Source organism: Musca domestica, unplaced genomic scaffold, assembly GCF_030504385.1.
Source record: "Musca domestica strain aabys unplaced genomic scaffold, Musca_domestica.polishedcontigs.V.1.1 1, whole genome shotgun sequence".
Taxonomy (NCBI): domain Eukaryota; kingdom Metazoa; phylum Arthropoda; class Insecta; order Diptera; family Muscidae; genus Musca; species Musca domestica.
The window spans coordinates 6,423,940-6,444,218 of record NW_026712114.1 but is presented as its reverse complement, the minus strand read 5'-3'; the positions used below and the strand labels follow the sequence as shown (position 1 = coordinate 6,444,218).

General features: G+C 35.0%; 2 protein-coding genes and 1 long non-coding RNA gene across 5 annotated transcripts; 2 read left to right on the top strand and 1 right to left on the bottom strand.

Annotated features, from left to right (window-relative positions):
- Positions 1–3,255: 3,255 nt before the first annotated feature.
- LOC101898612 (acyl-CoA Delta-9 desaturase) lies at positions 3,256–13,087 on the top strand. 2 transcript variants are annotated; one of them, XM_020037420.2, is made up of 5 exons: positions 3,256–3,443; positions 6,576–6,814; positions 11,962–12,298; positions 12,362–12,547; positions 12,621–13,087. In XM_020037420.2, exons 2-5 carry the CDS (start codon positions 6,580–6,582, stop codon positions 12,946–12,948), a joined length of 1,086 nt encoding a protein of 361 aa, XP_019892979.1. In that variant the 5' UTR covers positions 3,256–3,443; positions 6,576–6,579; the 3' UTR covers positions 12,949–13,087. The 2 variants fall into 2 exon arrangements, with proteins under 2 accessions (XP_019892979.1, XP_005185435.1); XM_005185378.4 differs by having other exon boundaries at positions 3,257–3,417.
- Positions 13,088–13,432: 345 nt separating this feature from the next.
- On the bottom strand, positions 13,433–14,444 carry LOC109612927 (uncharacterized). 2 transcript variants are annotated; one of them, XR_002194739.2, is made up of 3 exons: positions 13,911–14,444; positions 13,734–13,841; positions 13,433–13,661 (listed from the first exon to the last, which is right to left on the bottom strand). It is a non-coding gene; the product is annotated as an uncharacterized LOC109612927 (long non-coding RNA). The 2 variants fall into 2 exon arrangements; XR_009341499.1 differs by having other exon boundaries at positions 13,922–14,444.
- Positions 14,445–15,372: 928 nt separating this feature from the next.
- LOC101898439 (probable ATP-dependent RNA helicase pitchoune) lies at positions 15,373–19,518 on the top strand. The gene is made up of 7 exons (XM_020037418.2): positions 15,373–15,584; positions 15,645–15,848; positions 16,443–17,168; positions 17,230–17,531; positions 17,591–17,743; positions 17,810–17,980; positions 18,934–19,518. The coding sequence occupies exons 1-7, from the start codon at positions 15,461–15,463 to the stop codon at positions 19,267–19,269; spliced, it is 2,016 nt and encodes a 671-aa protein (XP_019892977.1). The 5' UTR covers positions 15,373–15,460; the 3' UTR covers positions 19,270–19,518.
- The last annotated feature ends 761 nt before the right edge of the window (positions 19,519–20,279 follow it).

Below are 20,279 nucleotides of genomic sequence, written 5' to 3'. Positions count from 1 at the left end.
TCGCCAGACGAACTAGGATCCATTATGACCCAAAAATACCAATTTTTAGACAAATCAGTGAAAAAATGTTGCAAAAACCATCAAAATACCGAATATCGGGATGTACCGTTAAATGGGGGGCTATACCAAATCCTGGACTCATACATGCAATGTTTCGCCACCGGAGCTGGAACCCATTATGACCAACAAATACCAATTTTTAGACAAATCCGTGTAGCAAAAGCTAGTGTAGCTATACATGCAATGTTTTGCCACACGCACAGGGACCCGTTATGACCTACAAATACCAATTTTCAGACAAATCCCTGAAAAAATGTAGCATAAATCATCAAAATACCGAATATCGGGAGGTACCGTTATATGGGAACTATACCAGAACGTGGACCGATATATCCCATTTTCAATACCAACCATCCTAGACACAATACAAATTGCTCTGCTAAATTTTGGCGCTCTACGTCAAATAATGTGGGCTGTATCGGACAACAACAGACCAACGAACAGACAGACGGACATCGTTAAATCGACGTAGAATTTTATGCTGACTATGAATATATATACTTTATGGGGTCTACGACGAATATTTAAGGATGTTACAAACGGAATGGCAAAGTTAATATACCCTCCTTTCCAAGGTGGAGGGTATAAAAATACCGTTACACCTTTATACGGATGTTATACGAAGAATTAAACCTGCAGGCTGAAGTACCCATTTCAAACTTCGAATACGAAATTTGAAACAATTCGAGTGAATTAAGTCGCTAAAATCATCAAAATACCGAGAATCGAGAGGTACAGTTATATGGGGGCTATAAGAAGACGCGGGTCTGCATACGAAATTTTTGGGCATAGGCTGTAGTAGACATTACAAACTTTCGAGTGAATAATGAGCTAAAATCATCAAATCATCATGGCCCATTTTCAATACCAAAAGTCCTGCAGACATAATATACATTTGAGTAAAATGATGATTTAAGCGGCATTATCCACGGGAAATGTTTCAAATTTGGAATTTGAAGTTCGTAATGGATATTACAGCCTATGACAGAAAATTGTTTGGGCAGGTTCGCGTACCTCCCGATATTCGGTATTTTGATGATTTCAGCGACATTATTCACCGAAATTGTTTGAAATTCGTAACGGACACTACAGCCTATCACAAAAAAAAAATTACTTATCCAGCACCACGTCTTCGTATAGCCCCCATATAAAGGTTTTCATTTAAGTGGTATTTTTCGACGGATATTTTATAATTTTTAAAGTTCCTTTCAAATGGTAGAGGGTATAAAAAGTTGTAATACGTTCGATCATACTAGTCCCAAGCTATACGCATACAGGGTGAGATGAAAAACTGCAACCAACTTCAGACTGCTGTCATTTCTAAGCCACTCGTCCGACAGCTGTTAAAATTATTCCAGTGACAGCTCATTATATTATTTACAAGCGTACAAAAGCATTATGGTGAGAATTTTCCAAAAAAAAAAAGTTATTCGTGATGGAATTCAAGCGTGATTGTGTGATTTCTTTATATTTCGCTAGAAAACCACAAGTGGCTATCGTTAGAGCACTCCAGCATTTAAATGTGAATAAATCTTTTGTGTCTCGTACCATCGACGACGTCAAGGAAGTGGACGGAACAAAATAGCAACATCATCAGAAATAGTTCGAAAAGTAAAGAAGCGACTTGATCGAAAACCGCGTCGCAATGGCCGAAAAATGGCTCGTGAGCTGAACATATCGCAATATTCCTTTCGGATAATATTGAAAAATGAGCTCGAGGTAAAGCCATTGAAATTTCAAAAAATGCAAGAACTTACACCGCAACAGAAAGAAAATAGACTCAAAAGAGCCAAAGAGTTGCTTCGCTTGGCCAAAAGTGGTGAACTGCCGAATTTGGTTTTCTCCGATGGGAAAACATTCGTTATCCAGCAGTTTGTAAACAAACAAAATGATCGTGTTTACTTGCCAAAGAGGTCAGCTGAAAATGTGCACCTTCGGTTGGTGATGGTGTGGGCAGCCATAACAACCGATGGTCGCTCTCAGCACGTATTAAACGACCGTGGCATCAGAATAAATGCCGAATATAATCGCAAAAATATTCTGGAGGGTGTATTGAAGCCTTGGGCACGCAAATATTTTGGTCGCAGTCCTTGGGCATTCCAAAAGGACTCAGCACCATTGCACTCAGCACGCGTCACCCAAGAATGGTTACAAAATGAGGTTCCTCGCTTCATTTCCAGCGCACAATGGCTACCAAAATTTCCGGATATCAATCCGTTGGACTATTCTGTCTGGAGAATTTTGGAAAGCAAGGTTGGTACTAAAAATACCTCAAGCAAGCGCTTCGCCCGGAATGGGCCAAAATACCGAGGAATAACATTCGGGTAGCGTGTGACGGGTTCATTGGACGTTTGGAGGCCATAATTCGAGCCAAAGGTGACCGATTCGAACAAATCTAAACTTATTCTAAAATTTGATTCTATTTCCGAAATTTTTTGCTTTCATTCAATAAAATTTAAAAAAAAATGTAAAAATTTTGGCGTTTGACTTTGTTGCAGTTTTTTAATCTTACCCTGCTACGGATAGCTCTGCTAAACATTCATAGGGTATAATATGGTCAGTCCTGGCCGACTTTTGCCCTTTCCTTACTGGTCTATGATTACTCTAATGACACCCATCTTCCGTTAATTGTTGATCTATTCCGGTTATTTTTAAGTCCATTATGGTCTCGTAGAGGCAGCGTGACTTTGCATTATCGCCACGAATATAGGTTACTTTCAAAGACTGCTTCTAATTGGATCTTCCCTGTCACATTTCATGTTTATTGCACTAACCAATAAAAAAAAATTCTTTATTCGATTTTATTGAAATCTCTTTTCTGATCGCATACGGTATATTGAATTCGATTCCAACAACTTGTTTTGTGTCTTCAGTACGCATCGTTTTTAATTAAAAAATTAAAATAAAATTGCAGATTTGAGCTTTTTAGTGCATAAATCGTACCGGTTTGCTAACAGACTTCGTTCCATGAAATGTCAAATTTTGAAACTTGCAAAGGCTCACGCTCACCCCTTTATACACACACACACACAAATGCAATTACATGCATCCAGACTTTCCCCCAAACGACCGTTAACATTTTATTGGGAAGATAACCTGTTTCGTCAGAATGAATGTCAACAAAAAAAAAAAATAGTACTTCCCGACAGCTAAACAAAAGGCTTTATAAATTTTTTCCTCTGCCAAAATGAGTTTAGATGCTCGAGCATTTCCTCAGGGTGCGGTTGTTTAAATTACGGAATTGATTTGAAATTCAAATCGTTGCGAAATCAAATAAAGACTTGCAGTGAATACAGGAAGCAGAAAGTGACAACGTATTGAGTGAAAATAAAAAGGACTAAATAATATAAAATAATTGTACGTAAATATATATTTATTTAATTGTGAGTGTTATTAATACTTTGAAGAGCAACAAAAACAATAGAAAGAGACAATACCTTTTGTGAAAATATTCTCATTTTAAAGAACTAAAAAGCAAGGACTTATTTGCGGAAATTGGAAGATGTGTTACTCAATTTTTATTGAAATGAAATTACAGAAAATTACACAAGTTCAAACATGAAAAGCTGGATATGAAGGATTTCTAAAATTCCTGAATGGTATTTTCAAAAATACTATTTCTTTTGCCATTGACATCGGAGTTTGGATTAATTTTTAACTTGTTTAATAAGGATGGAAAAATAAAAACCCATTTCTTTCTTTGGTGGACAGAGATTAAAATACATTTAAGATCCTAATTTATTATTGAAATAATTTATTTCAAAATATTTAGAGTTGGTCTGGGCCTTAATCTCGTTCTATGAAAATGTCAAAAAAAAAAAATATAGAGGAAATATTTTTCATTCCATACTTTCATAAAACCAGAACCTAGCCCCTGATCATGGTCTTCTTGGTGAACATTTGTAACAACTCTACTCATTGTTTATTTTACAAAAAAAAAACAGTTGTTTCTCTTGTTTTTGTAACAATAACAAAAGACATTTTAACAAATTTTCGATCGAAAAAATTTACAGAGTAGGTCAATTGGTTTCAGTGGTAAATAAAATTTACCATTCCCATTCTGCAACTTTTTAAATACTCTATTTATTTTACAAAAAAAAAAAAACATTCATTTTATTTTTTTTATTTTTTTTTTTTTTTTTTTGTAATAACAAAAGAAAACAGCATCCACCATTCGGAAGGAACTTGAAAATGTTCAAAAAAAAAAAAAAAATCCGTCGAAAAATACCATTCATATGAAAACCTTTATATGAAGGCTATACGAAGACGTGGTGCTGGATAAATAAACATTTGTGATAGGTTGTAGTAACGTTTCCGAACTTCAAATACGAAATTTGACGCAATTCCGGTGAATAATGTCGCGGAAATCCTGGAAATACCGAATATCTCGCAGGATATGGGTCCTATATTAAAACGTAGGCCTCCATAGCATTTCTCTTTCAGGGGGTAAAGTATCCGCAGAGAACCCCTTTTGTAGAATTTCTGACAGAACCATTGAAAAATGTCGCTAAAAGCATCAAAATACCGAAAATGTACCGTTATATGAGGATGTACCGTTATATGAGGGATATACGAAGGCGTGGACCAGCACGAACAATTTTCTGTCATAGGCTGTAGTGCCCATTACGAACTTCAAATACGAAATTTGACGCAATTCCGGAAATATCGAATATCTCGGTGTAACGTTATATGGGTGCTATACTAAAACGTCTACCTATATAAGCAATTCTCTTCCAGGGGGTAAAGTACTCAGAGTGAATTCCTTGTGTAGAATTTCACACAGAACCATTGAAAAATGTCGCTAAAAGCATCAAAATACCGAATATAGGGGGTACAGGTATATGGGGATATACCATATCGTGTACATGTATAGACAATTCTCTTTCAGGGGTTAGGTATTCAGAAGGAACTCCTTGTGTGGATTTTAAGTCGGGAGGTACAGTTATATGGGGATATTCGATATCGTAGACCTATATAGACAACTCTTTTTCAGGGGGTCAAGTAGTCACGAGGAACTCCTTGTGTAGAATTGCAGGCAATTCCATTGAAAAATATGTTTAAAATCATCAAAATAGCGAATATGGAGATATCGTTATATTGGGGCTATACGATATTGTGGACCGATATAGCCCATCTTCGAACTTGACCTGCCTGCATACAAAAGACAGATCTGTGCAAAATTTTAGCTTCCTATCTTAATTCGTTTTGACTGTAGCCTGATTACAACAAACGGAAGGACAGGGCTACATCGTCTTAGAATTTTACGCTGATCAAGAATATTTATACTTTTTTGGATCTACAATTATTATTTCGATGAGCTAAAAACAAAATGACGAACTTAATATACCCTCCATACTATGTATGTTGGAGGGTATAAAAATATATATATATCGGAGTCGAGTTCCACCAAATGGAAATGTAAGTCCCGGAATTTACACAATTTGGGCTGATATAAGCCATTATTTACACAATAAACCTGAAATCGGGTTAAGGATGCATATGGGAGCTATATCCAAATCTTAACCGATCTCGATAAAATTTGGCAAAGGATATCTGGTACCAAAAATCATTGTTGCCGAAGGCATATTACGAATGTGAGGGACTTAAAAACCAAATCGGATGAAACCTATATATGAGTGCTATATGAGTGCCAAATTTGATGTACTTGCTTCTAGACTGAATTCGGTTGGCTGTGCCAAAATTCAGGTAATTTGAACTTACATTCGCCATTTGGTGCACAATTAACCCGAAATAGGTTAAAGTTATAAATCTGAACCGATCTTGATGCAATTTGACAGAGGCATTTCTGGGCTGTATCTGATATCTGATAGAAAATATAATTGTTGTCGAATTCATATTAAATTCATATTGACTTAAATACCAAATCGGATAAAATATATATTTATGGGAGCTATAGCTATATCTGAACCGATTTCCAAATTTGATGTACTTGCTTCTGGATTGAATTCGGTTGGATGTGCCAAAATTCAGGTAATTTGAACTTACATTCGCCATTTGGTGCTCAATTAACCCGAAATCGGTTGAAAATATATGGGAGCTATATCTAAATCTGATCCGATTATCACCAATTTCAATAAGGTTCATCCTTGGGTCTAACAAATATCGCTTGTAAATTTTCATCTCAATTGGATAATAAATGCGACATGCATTTCGTTTACAAGAATACATGTATAGACGGACGGACGGACTGACTGACTGACTGACTGACTGACTGACTGTCATACATAAATCGACTCACCCTTACCACTATGTGATGATACCCTACATAAAGAGGAACTTACTATGTATTATAAATGTATAATAGCGGAGATTTTAGGCAAGCTCTTAGAAGAAGAAGGCCTCAGTAGCCCTGGAGCCATCTCCCCAACTGCACCGCAAACAATTCTTTTTACTATATCTAATACTATTACTGCTACTGTCATTATTATTAGTAGTATAAATTTTACTATTTTTATATAAATAAATAAAAACATACCTCTTTCATTACATTCCAGCAAAATGCCACCAAATTTAAGCACCGAACAGTCAACAACGGGCATTCTTGAACCGCAAGAAGCTGACACCATAGATGGAGGTATGGTCAAAGATATCGAGCAACTGAAACATGCCAAAGATCGGAAATTGCAAATTGTATGGCGCAACGTGATAATCTTTACCTATGCCGGCATTGCGGCACTATATGGACTCTATTTGCTGTGCACAGCAAAACCGAAATGGCAAAGCTATGTATTTAGTGAGTATGAAAAGCTATCGAAATTTTGTATAAATTCTTTTAATAATAACAAAAAACTGATATCAAAATTTAGTAATAGGTCTATATGGCACTTTTACACTTAAAAAATTAGTCTACAACAAGTAAACAAATTAAGCTCGTCCGGACCGAACTTTTAAAACCCTCCACCATTGGGTAAAGAAAACATTTTTATATAAAAAGTATCTGAATTCAAGCTTGTTACACTTTAAACTACAAATACCAGTAAGACCGTTTGGATAATACTCTTAAACTTAAAAAAAAACATAAAGTGGGTGAGGCCGTTGTATGGGGGCCATATCAAAACGGGAACCTCTATAGATAATTTTATACTTCAAAAACCAAATCTTCTTAAATACCAAATTTGAAACAATTTCGTGGGTAAATGTGACTAGGATTATCAAAATACCGAATATCGGTGTGTATCGTTATATGTGCGCTATAGGAAAACGTGGACCTAAATATTCAGTGTTCTGCCAATGGAGCTAGTACCCATTATGAACTACAAATACCAATTTTTAGATAAATTCGTGGAAAAATGTGTTAAAAGTTATCAAAATATTCAATTTTTGGGAGGCGCCGTTATTTGGGGGCTATACAAAAAACGTGGACCTATACATACAACATTTCGCCACCGGAGCTAAAGCCTATTATGACCTACCATTACCAATTCTTAAACATATCTGTGAAAAAATATGGCAAAAATTATCAAAATATTGAATATCGGGAGGTAACGTTGTATGGGGGCTATACCAAAACGTGGACCTATATATACCAAGTTTCACCGCCGGAGCTAGAACCCATTATGACCTACAAATATCAATTTTTTGACAAAGCCGTGAAAAAATGTGGATAAATCATCAAAATACTGAATATCGGGAGGTACCGTTGTATGAGGGCTATAAAAAACGTGGACCCATACATACAATTCTTCGCCACCGGAGCTAGAATCCATTATGACCTACAAATACCATTTTTTAAATAAATCTGTGGAAAAATATGCCAAAAATGATCAAAATATTGAATATCGGGTGGTACCGTTATATGGCGGCTTTACCAAAACGTAAATCGATGTATCACATTTTCAATACCAACCATTCTAGACACAATGCAAATTGTTGTGCCAAATTTTGACGCTCTACATTTAATAATGGGGGCTGTATCGTTAAATCGACTTAGAATTTTATGCTGATCATAAATATTTATACTTTATGGGCTCCACCACGAATATTTAGGAATGTTACAAACGGAATGACAAAGTTAATATACCCTCCTTTTCAAGGTGGAGGGTATAAAAAATTTAAATCTGGCCCCAAAAAGTTTTAATAGACATTTTTATACTTTGAAATATTGCATTTGAAACAGGTTTAAATTGCCGGTTCATTTAATTTCTTTAATTTGAAGATACAATATCCGCTGGGTTTTAAATGGAGCAACCTTTAATGCGATTTAAAAAAAAAATATGACAGCAATGATAATGAAATTCCATTTTAAAAAAATTTTAATTTATAGGAATTTTTTGATTTTTGAATAATTAGATTAAAATATTTTAGTAGTAATGGATTTCTGGAATGGTAACATTCTGCGCATTTCATTTTCTTGTGGTTATATATGAGAAGAAGATCCAAGACTTAATTGACGCGACATTTGGTATGCCAAGAAAAAATGTCAGCAATGCAATAATGCAATTTTAGAAAAAACAAGTTAAAAAGCAGTAAGTTCGGCCGGGCCGAACTTTTAATACCCTCCACCATTTGCAGCGAATTTGGAAATTTTTAAAAATAAAATCCTTAAAAAATTCTGTTAAAATTTTAAAAATACCGAATATAGCCGTTATATTGGGGTCTATACGACGTGGACATACATAGGCATTGTTTGTCATAAGCCATTACCATATTCAAATTATATATAAACAGTGAATAATGTAGCTAAAATCATCAAAATATCGTATATAAGGAGGTGCCGTTATATCGGAGCTGTGCGAAGACCTGGACCAGCATAGACAATTTTCTGTAACAGGCTGTAGCATCCATTACGAACTTCAAATACCACATCTCAAACAATTTCGGTGGGTATTGTACCTAAAATCGTCAAAATACCGAATGTAGGGAGGTACTGATATATGGGTCTATACGAAGACCTGGACCCGCACATACAATTTTCTGTCACAGACTGTAGTTCCCATAACGAACTTCAAATACCAATTTTGAAACAATTCCGGTGAATAATGTTGCTAAAATCATCAAAATACCGAATATCGGGAGGTACCGTGGACCTGTACAGAAAATTTTCTGTCTTGGGGTGTAGTATCCATTTTGAACTTCAAATACCAAATTTGAAACAATTCCCGTGAATAATGTCGCTAAAATCATCAAAATACCGAATATCGGGAGGTACCGTTATATGAGGGCTATACGAAGACGTGGACCTGCACAGACAATTTTCCGTCTTAGGGTGTAGTATCCATTTTGAACTTCAAATGCCAAATTTGAAACAATTCCCGTGAATAATGTCGCTAAAATCATCAAAATACCGAATATAGGGGGGGGGGGGGGGTACCGTTATATGGGAGCTATATGAAAACGTGGACCTACATGGCCCATTTACGAACTTAACCTGCCTACTGGAAAAATAAACATGTGTGCAAAATTTTAGCCATCTATCTCAATTCATTCGAAAGATAGCGTGATTACAACAGACAGACAGACGGACAGACAGACAGACTGACGGACGGACATCGCTAAATCGACTTAGAATTTTACGCTGGTCAAGAATACATACTTTGTCTGATATGAGTATTTCGAGGAGTTACAAACGGAATGACAAAGTTACTATACCCTCCATAGTATGGTGGAGGGTATAAAAAGTTATTACTTGTATTAAATTAATACAATTTTAATTTACAAAAATTAATACTCGCTTTTTTGTTTGGTTTTTAAGATTGCTAAGTTAATGGCTTTGAAATGACAAAGTTCTACGCATTTTATTTTCTTGTGGATAAACATGTTACGACGATTTAAGCCTGCTCGGGTCTAATTGACGCTATAATAATGCAAATCTAGAAAAATTTATACTTTTTTATGACAATTATATGCATTTAATTTAATACTTGTTTTTCGGTCGGTTAAATAATTGAATTAATTGATTTTTATGGTCATGGATTTGAAATGGCAAATTTCTGGGCATTTTATTTTCTTGTGGATAAACATGTGAAGAAGATTTAATTAGGCTCGGATTTAATTGGTGCAATGATAAAAAAAAAATTGATAATTTTTTTAAGAATTTAATATACACAAATTAATACTTGTTTTTTCGGTTAAATAATTGAATTAGAAGATTTTTTGGGCAGTAGATTTGAAATGGCACAATTCTGTGCATTTTAGTTTCTTGTGGATAGGCATGAGAGTAAGTTTAACACGCAATTGTTTAGAGAAATTAGATCGATTGGGGTACTGATTTATGTTTATGGAACTCAAAATAAAACCAACAAGGAAAAGTCCGAAAGTTGGGCGGGGCCGACTATTTGATACCCTACACCACTATGCATATTTAGTAAAGCTCCCGTACAAAATAATTTATTTGAAGTAGATAATACCACCTATCAATATTTGGCTTTTGATCAGTAAAAAGTTTGGTTTCAGAGGAAACTAATATATGGGAGGTATATCCAATTCTGAATCGATGTTCACTAAATTTGACGGAGACATTTTAATCTTTTATACCAAATAACATTTGCTATAGAGTGCATGATATCACTTCGAGAATGATTATATTAAAAAATACATATCGGAGCCGAGTTCCACAAAATGGAAATGTACGTCCCGAATTTCACTCCATTTAGGCTGATATTAGCCATTGTTTGAACAATAAACCTGAAGTCGGATTAAGGATATGTGTGAGAACCGATTTTTTCCGAATTCGATGTATTTGCTTCTAGACTGAATTCGGTCAGATATGAAAAAAATCGGGCCTTTTGACTGATATTGGCCATTTGGTGCACAATTAACCCGAAATCGGTTGAAGATATATAGGAGCTATATCTAAATGTGATTCGATTATCACCAATTTTAATAGGGTTCATCATATTTGGATAATAATTGCGATCTGCATTTGTTCACAAAAATACATAGACAGACGGACGGGCAGACTGACTGACATAAAGATCCTCAAAAGTAAATATGGTATGGCTTCCTTCTCCATGTTACAAACAAATGCACAAATACATAACACCCTTTCCACTATACAAACAATTATTAGATGCCCAAAGTGTTAGTCTTAAAAAAATGCAGGTTCCATCTCAAACTTATACAGAGAGGGAGAAAAAAGGCATGAAATCATACGTTCCGAAATTAAGGGCAGAAAGAATTGCGCGGCTAAATCCGAATGGCCTTTTTGGGTAGAATTTCCAGAGTATTTGATGAAATAACATCATTTTAAAATTGTACGGAGAGGAAGAGAAAAGTCAAAAAAAAAAAAATAAAAGTTTTCTGCAGCATATTTACAAACGATGCAACAATAGGTTTTGATTTGATAGACATACCAAAAGTGGCGACTGGCTATTTAAATATGCTGTGACGTTGCTGAATATATTCTCCAGTCTGTATCATATTTTCTCCATTTTACTATAAAGCAGCACAAAGGATTTCAGGACTTCAAGTGATTAAACTACAATTACTGCTCAATTCATTACCGTGTCAGATGGAAATTCTATGCAATTTATCCATTCTTTTACTTGTTAAGTTCATACATTTTAGGTTCACCTATAAAGACTGATGATTTAAATTATTAAGAAATTCCAAAAATATTTAAAAGTTTTTACCAAACCGTGTCCACTTTTTGCCAACAAATTTTGACATTTCTGATTGGGTGTAAGACTTATAATCCCGCCATTATCCTAAGGCCAAGTCAAGCTGTATTCTTCCTGTCTTCTTTTAATTGAACCAGCCGCCTAAACAAATTTTGACATTCCGTTTGATCTGATGTAACACCTTATTATCGCACCAAGGAAACACCATGGATATTTTTGTGCCAAAAAAAAATATTAAAAGATTGTATTATAAAATATTTTATTATAAACTATTAACATTACTTACCCTAACCTATATTTGTGTAATCCTTTTCCATTACAGCCTTGGCCACGATCTACATGGGTGGTTTTGGAATTACAGTTGGTGCCCATCGTTTGTGGGCACATCGTTCGTATAAGGCTAAACTACCAATGCGTATACTGCTGATGATCTTCAATACAATGTCATTCCAAAATCCCATATTTGTATGGGCTCGTGATCATCGTGTACATCATAAATTTTCCGAAACTGATGCCGATCCTCACAATGCTATGCGTGGCTTCTTTTTCTCACATATGGGTTGGTTGATGGTCAGAAAACATCCCGATGTACTAACAAAAGGAAAAACTGTTGATGTGTCGGATTTGAAAGCTGACCCTGTTGTTATGTTTCAATTGAAGTAAGGGATTATACAAAAGTTATTAATTTTCTAATAACAATTTTGCTTTCATTCATTTTTCAGATACTATGGCGTCTTAATGTACATTTTAACATTCATTTTCCCAACGGTGGTACCAATTTGGTGCTGGGGTGAATCCATGACCAATGCATGGCATGTTTGCACCGCTTTTCGCTGGTGGTTTATCTTGAATGGTACCTGGTGTATAAACAGTGTTTGCCATTTGTTTGGTAATAAGCCATATGACAAGTAGGTTAACTTATTATTTCTAGAAAAACATTTAAAGACATAATCTTATGCATTTTTTTCCGCTTAATTCTAGGAGCTACAATCCTGGTGAAAATCTTGGCATATCAGGCCTAACTATTGGCGAATGTTTCCACAACTATCATCATGTCTTCCCATGGGATTACAAGGCAGCCGAATTGGGCGGTTCTCGTCACAATCTCAGTGCAGCATTTATTGAGTTGTGTGCCAAGATTGGTTGGGCTTATGATATGAAAACCGTATCGCCCGATATTATTAAACGTCGAGTGCTGCGAACTGGTGATGGGACACATCCAGTATGGGGCTGGGGTGATAAGGATCAGACCAAAGAAGAAATTCAAAGTGCGGTTGTTATAAAAAATAATAAAAAAGTAAAGAAATAAGTGCAAAGATTATTATATAGATTATTATAAGGGATATTGTTTTAAATATTTTTATATAAATACGTATATAGGTAGATAGCATTGTTATTGTAAATAAACCATATTGTTAAATAAATACAAAATTTATAGAAGCTATAAATATTAACAGCTATTATTACTAAGAGGAAAATCAAAGGGAAGTAAACAAAACGATAAAAATCGTAGTTGGTCGTTGTGACTTTATGATACCCTACAGCCTGGGAGGTACGGCGATATAAAGTGGATATTGCATTTTGATGTAATGTACTACTTCATCGACTTTGGTGCACTGTATCAAATCTAACTAATTTAAATTAAATTTGTTGGTGTTTACTTCTTGTTCTAGGCTATATATTTTGGTTATTGACAGCAAATAAGGGCTTTAGGCCGACATCCGATAGAGAGCCGTTGTAAAATATCCCCAACAATAATTAATCATTCGAAACAGGTACACATGTATATGTGGCCTTATGTCAACCATCTATTCAATACTTCTTGCAATAGTTTTTAACATTTTTAAAATGGGTGTTTATAATTTGCTTCTATTTTCTATTGAAAGATTTAATACTCACCTTTAATGTCGATGTGCATTAAAATAACTTTTCACGCTATCTGATCTGTAAAGTACACACGTCCAAGAACACACGCCTCAAATTGCTTGAAACGCTTTAGACGAACTTGAAATTCCAGCAGATCTGCAAAACATTGGTACATTTATTAATAATAACAATTTGCTACAATTTTTTATTGAAATATTTAATACTCACATTTAATGTCGATGTGCATTTAAAATTACTTTACGCTCTCCGATCTGTAAAGTACACACGCCTCAAATTGCTTGATACGCTTTAGACGAACTTGACATTCCAGCAGATCTACAAAAAATAATTTAATATAGTTATTCCGAGTATGTTAATAACCCATTATAATATATACGCTATTACATTATACATACAAGTCGACCAAGTTCGAAACTTTACGAATTTGAATTTTTTTATTGTTTTTGAATTGAATTTGACATTTTAACATTGAATTTGACGCCATATGAAAGTTTTAACTGATCGAATGCTCAATGAATGGAATTGGAGGTCTAGCCATTAGCCAAATACAAATAGCTTCATTACTCACACTTAAGATGAGTAGAACTGCACCACAATAACCACAGTAACTTAACATAACAGCTTTCCAAATGATGAAAATTGATGTTTTTGATCCAAAACTTGATTTCACTCATTCCATTTTCTTGAATTTTTTCGTGAACAGCCATTGCAAAAGCGTTTTTCCAGTTAAAATAATTTAGAACACAACTTTTATGCTATCTACTTGCAAAATGACAATTTTCCCACCATTTTTTCGTTAACGGACGTAAAACGACAGTATTGCCAACCTCTTCTAACATTGATTACAGATTATCAGTCGTTTACCGGCAAATCGATATAATTATGTTATCGACAACATAAGGCAACGGCGTCAATATCTGTGGCTTCAATTTCTATTGCTTATTTTTTTAAATTCGAAATGAAAATCAAGGCAAATACTTAATTTCTTATTTTATATATTTAGCGTATTATATACTGTGTGTCGTCATCGTTCTTTCACCAGGGATTCATTTTAAAATTCACACACACACTTTCAGATACTGGAAGACAGGTGAAGAATAATACAAGCCTATGAACAGTTCACACAAAAATCCCAACTGACCTTTCGTACTGCTAGGAATCAACAGGTCGTGATGGAGTCCATTTAAAAGGTAGTTGTTATCATTCACAGGACTTTTTCGCGCTTGCGAGGAATTCTTACATTGAGAAGATAATTATTTTGTGCTAGAACCTGCAAGATTCGTCGATATCATCTTGGGGAAATCGGTTATCGTAGTAAAAACTCTTACATCCTTGCAGTACTGTAACAGACCAATATTCTTACAGTTCTGGAAAAGAGAAAATCTGAACTTACATGAGCTTAAAGATAAAGCTTAAGCTGGTCCTACCAGGTGATGTTATAGACATGTAGATATGGACAGAACCATTCTTCTTGTAAGTTCTACCATCAAAATCATCTCTTTTACAGAATGGATATCAAAATTATCAAAGAATCTAAGCAGCTGATGATTGAACCAGCACATTTTGAGCAAACCATTGGAAGTTCAAGAAAATGTAATCTACAAATAATGCTCTGTTCCAGAACGTCGAGAATCTACTTGTCTTGCAATTTTTTTATATCATAAGAAAATATTGGCTATCGTAGTAATTTTTTCTGCTTTCTTGCAGTTCTGGAACATATAAACATTTTAAAGTCCGTATAGTCATCAAACAATCAATAGGCATTGACCAATTCGATTTTCCGATTATCTGAGCATCTACAAGTAAATTAATCGTCTATCGTCAAAAGTCGACTTAGTGATCCCTATTTCGCTCAGAATAAACACGTGCAGACTACTAAACGCTAGCAAATTAATTTTGGTGATTTTAGAATTGAAAAAAAATAAACGTTAAACATGTCAATACGTGAAAAATTATTAATGAAAAAAATCAAGAAACGCGAGAAAATGAAGAAGGAATTGGCCCAGAAGAAAGGTGCCACTAAACCAGCAAAGCCAGTTCCAAAACAAGAAGAAGAAGGTAAGTAAATCATACTGCCGGGTTAATGATGGCTCAAATAGTAAGCATCGTTTTTTCTAGATGATGTCGATGGAGATTTCCAGGAAGTTCCACAAAAGAAAATTCCCCAAAAGGAGCAGAAACCAAATAAAAAGAAACAACAACAAATGCAAGTTGTAAATTCAGATTCGGATAGTGATGAGGATGAAGATGATGATGACGAGGAGGAAGAGGAAAATGGAGCCAGCAGTGATGGTGAGGAAGAAGAGGATGAAAATGAGGAGGGTAGGTTTTACTTGCGGTAGCTATTTAAAATGTGAATTGCATCGAATTTTTGGTTAAAAGTGCATTGTTAGAATTCTTGTCAAATGGTTTGGATAAAAACGTGTATTAAGGGGGAGGTAAATCGGATCGGTAGATAAAAATCCGGGAGTTTTTACTGGAATTGTGGGCAGAATTTTTATCGTTGTGATAAAAATGTAATTAGTCCATTTTGTTCGTGCGCTAGCTTTGCGATACAACGTTTGTAGTCTCTCGAATTGAATAGTCCCTTCTTGAGCAGCGGACAGTATCTTCAATTACTAAGAAATTATTCTCCCAAAAATTATAGGTTCCTTGGAAAACATTTAAAGACAATTAACAACATTACGTATTTTAAGGACCCAACTTAATCTGTCCAGTTTTGAGTTTACAATAATGCATTTTACCAAAACCTGTATTTGATGAGTCAAAGGCGAATTCGAAATAGATCCGAAGACAAGTTATGGTCTTCAATGGGTCTCTACATTCATGTGATTAACATTTTACTGATATCATCAAAATATTCCAATTTATTATTTTTTTGAAAATTTTATTAATAAGTATTCTTTAAATTTTCAGAATCTGACGATAGTGATGAAGACGATGATGATGATGAAGAGGAAGAAGTACCTGCCAAGAAAGCCAAAACGGAAGCGAGTAAAAAAGACAAAAAGGCAAAGAAAGCCAGTGTTCAAGACGAGCAAGGTTTTGAGGAACTTGATCCCACAGCTGCCGCTGAAGCCTTGTCTAAACGCGATAACTCCGATCGTTCCTTTGCTTCGCTAAAGGGCATTGTCTCCGAACCCACTTTGAAAGCTATTGAACAAATGGGCTTTAGCGAAATGACTGAGATACAGGCGAAATCATTACCACCCCTCCTGCAGGGACGGGATTTAGTGGGTGCTGCCCGCACTGGCTCTGGAAAAACTTTGGCCTTTTTAATACCAGCTGTTGAACTGATTTACAAATTACGTTTCATGCCACGTAATGGCACGGGTGTCATAATTATTTCTCCCACCAGAGAATTGTCGATGCAGACATTTGGCGTCCTCAAGGAGTTAATGACCTATCATCATCACACCTATGGCTTGGTAATGGGTGGTTCAAATCGTCAAGTGGAAAATGAAAAACTTAGTAAAGGTGTGAATATTCTTGTGGCCACACCAGGACGTTTGTTGGATCATTTACAAAACTCTCCCGACTTTTTGTACAAAAATCTACAATGTTTGGTTATCGATGAGGTTGATCGTATTTTGGAAATTGGTTTCGAGGAAGAATTGAAACAAATTGTTAACCTATTGCCAAGTAAGTTACAAAAGAAATCCTAAATTTGTATGAGATAGTAATTGTAATTATGTTTTTACAGAACGTCGTCAAACAATGTTGTTCTCGGCCACACAAACCGAAAAAATTGATGCCTTGTCCAAATTGGCTTTGAAAAAGGAACCAATTTATGTGGGTGTTGATGACAACAAGGAAACTGCCACAGTGAGTGGTTTAGAACAGGGCTATATTGTTTGTCCTTCGGAAAAACGTCTTTTAGTGCTGTTCACCTTCCTGAAAAAGAATCGCAAGAAGAAGGTCATGGTTTTCTTCTCCTCCTGTATGTCTGTCAAATATCATCATGAATTATTTAATTACATTGATTTGCCAGTAACCTCGATACATGTAAGTAAATTCTATGAAATTGCCAAGCAGATAAGTTTGAACATTTTTTCCTTCCATAGGGTAAACAAAAACAAACAAAACGCACCACCACTTTCTTTCAATTTTGCAATGCTGCCGAAGGTATATTGCTATGTACAGATGTTGCTGCTCGTGGCTTGGACATTCCTCAAGTTGATTGGATTGTGCAATTCGATCCTCCAGATGATCCAAAAGTATGAATTATATAAATAATTTTAATTATTTTGTGGACCTAGTTTATGTTTATTTTATGTCTTTAGGAATACATCCATCGTGTTGGCCGTACAGCCCGTGGTACTGGCAGCTCGGGTCATGCCTTGTTAATGTTACGTCCCGAAGAATTGGGTTTCTTGCGTTATTTGAAAGCAGCCAAGGTTCCATTGAATGAATTTGAATTCTCATGGAACAAAATTGCCGACATTCAATTACAGGTAAACTATTTTAAATTATAGATGTTAATGCTCACATTTAAATTGTTTAAAGGGAAACAAGGCAATATGCTAACAATTGAAACTAATATGTGTCCAGGTGAATTTAAGATATAGACTTAAAAACTGGCTCTAAAATTTTCTAAGATGTTTGTATAGCCCACACATACTGAAGTCGTCCATATTTATTGAAATTTTAATTTTTGAAAACAAATATCTGATTTTGTCTTAGAAATCCTAAACGGTTAAATTCTATAAATTGCAGACCAATTGTGAAAATAGCCTACATAGAATCAATCCTTCCTGTACCTCGCAGACATCAATCCGATATTAGGAATAATGATGCTCTGGTACCCTATGATGCTCTGACTTTACATTTGTATTGGCCTGTATGTACTACTCATTCTGATCTTTTATTGACATCTTACAAAGGCATTCTACTTGAACTTTTAATGGCGACGTCCAGATAGAATTGAAATGTTTTTCATTCCATTAAATTCAAAAGTTAACTAGTTTTTCTCGTAAGTTTTCTGAGTGTATGAGGTTATAGATGTGCAGAAGCTATTTAATTTAAAAAAATAATTAGTGACTTAGTTGAACTTTTCTCGTTCCTATGTCCCGGGTTCAGCAATTGAATTGATCTAGTCGCTATTCGTGACGTGTTTTTCCTATCTTCGCCACGGTGTATCTCTTAAGCCCGATCTTCTGTCATAGTATAGATGAACAGACATTGAGTACCGGCTTGCTCATGGGTCTATATGTTTTTATAGCAGTTTCCCGCCCTAATCCTAGTTTTCAGGGCTTTAAGTAATTTATTTTCCTTGCTCCTGGATCCATTATATTCTCGACATCAATAAGATTGATACACCCTGAAAAGCAGCACATTGTTTTGTATTGTATTTTCCATATAAATTTCCATTTCACTCTAAACAATTCCTTTATTTTCTTTATTGCAGCTTGAAAAACTCATCGCCAAAAACTACTTCCTCAATCAATCGGCCAAGGAGGCATTCAAATCATATGTTCGTGCCTATGATTCTCATCAGTTGAAAACAATTTTCGATGTCAACACCCTGGATCTGCAAGCTGTGGCCAAGAGTTTCGGTTTCCTTGTACCCCCTGTGGTCGATCTTAAAGTTGGTGCCGCCAAACGGGCTCGACCCGAAAAACGTGTCGGTGGTGGTGGTTTCGGCTACTACAAAAACCTCAACAAAGATGACAAGAAACAGCGTATCTTTAAACAAGTCAATCGTGACCAATTACAAAAGAAGGGTAAAAACTTTATGCGGTAATAAAAGATGCTGCTGATATAATTTAAGATGTTTCTAGTTTTATATTATTAAAAAAAAACATGTCGTTTTATTGTAAACATATACACGTTGATGTGTGTATATGTGCTAATAGGAACGGCATGCCGTTTTGTAATTGTCCTTCCTACACATACATACATACATATTTTTCTTTGTAAAGTTTTATTAGTGAAATATGAAAAACAAAACCAATTAAGAATAATGTAATAAAGATTTTATATCATTGTACGAAATAAGTGTTATTAAAACTAGGACCTATTGTGGAAGCCGTACATCTATATATATGTATATAAAAATCGAGTGATGACTGTTTCATCAAAGGCAAGGCGAAATGGTTGAAGCTAGAATCTTGAAATTTTTCTGTGTAGGTCAAGGTTGAACTATAGGGGTGAGCTAGAAGGGTACTTAATACTTTTTAAAAATTAAATACATTGTATTGTTTAAACCGAAGAAGCTATAATTCTGAATCGAATCTTCGTGTCGAATCTTAAGTGTAAAATGTACTAAAAATCTCTAAATTATGGTACCAAATGGTATTATGTGAACGGAGAAAGCTAAACTCTTGACCTTTGGTATAAGAATTAAGTTGGGGAAATAGAATTGGTATAAGAAAGTAGTTTTGAAAATGTGTACTGAATGGTACTAAATTTGGTACAATTTGGATTTGGGCGAACGTATGAAGCTGGATTTTTGAAATTTTAATATTAGGGTCCCTTGTTAATTTGTAGGGTTGGATTTGAAGATGGTTCTGGAAATATGTACTAAAGAAGTACTAAACGGTGCTAAATTTGGTATATGGTGATAGGTTTGGAAATCTATCGGAATTGAATCGGAATTATGATTTTAAAACGTTTAGATAAGAAGGCGAAAGAACAATAACTGTGAATATTGGTATATAGAACACGGTAAGGGTGTTGCGTTCAGATAAGGAAATCCGCACCATAACAAGTACCGAAAATACAATATGGTACAACATTTTTAATTATGCATTT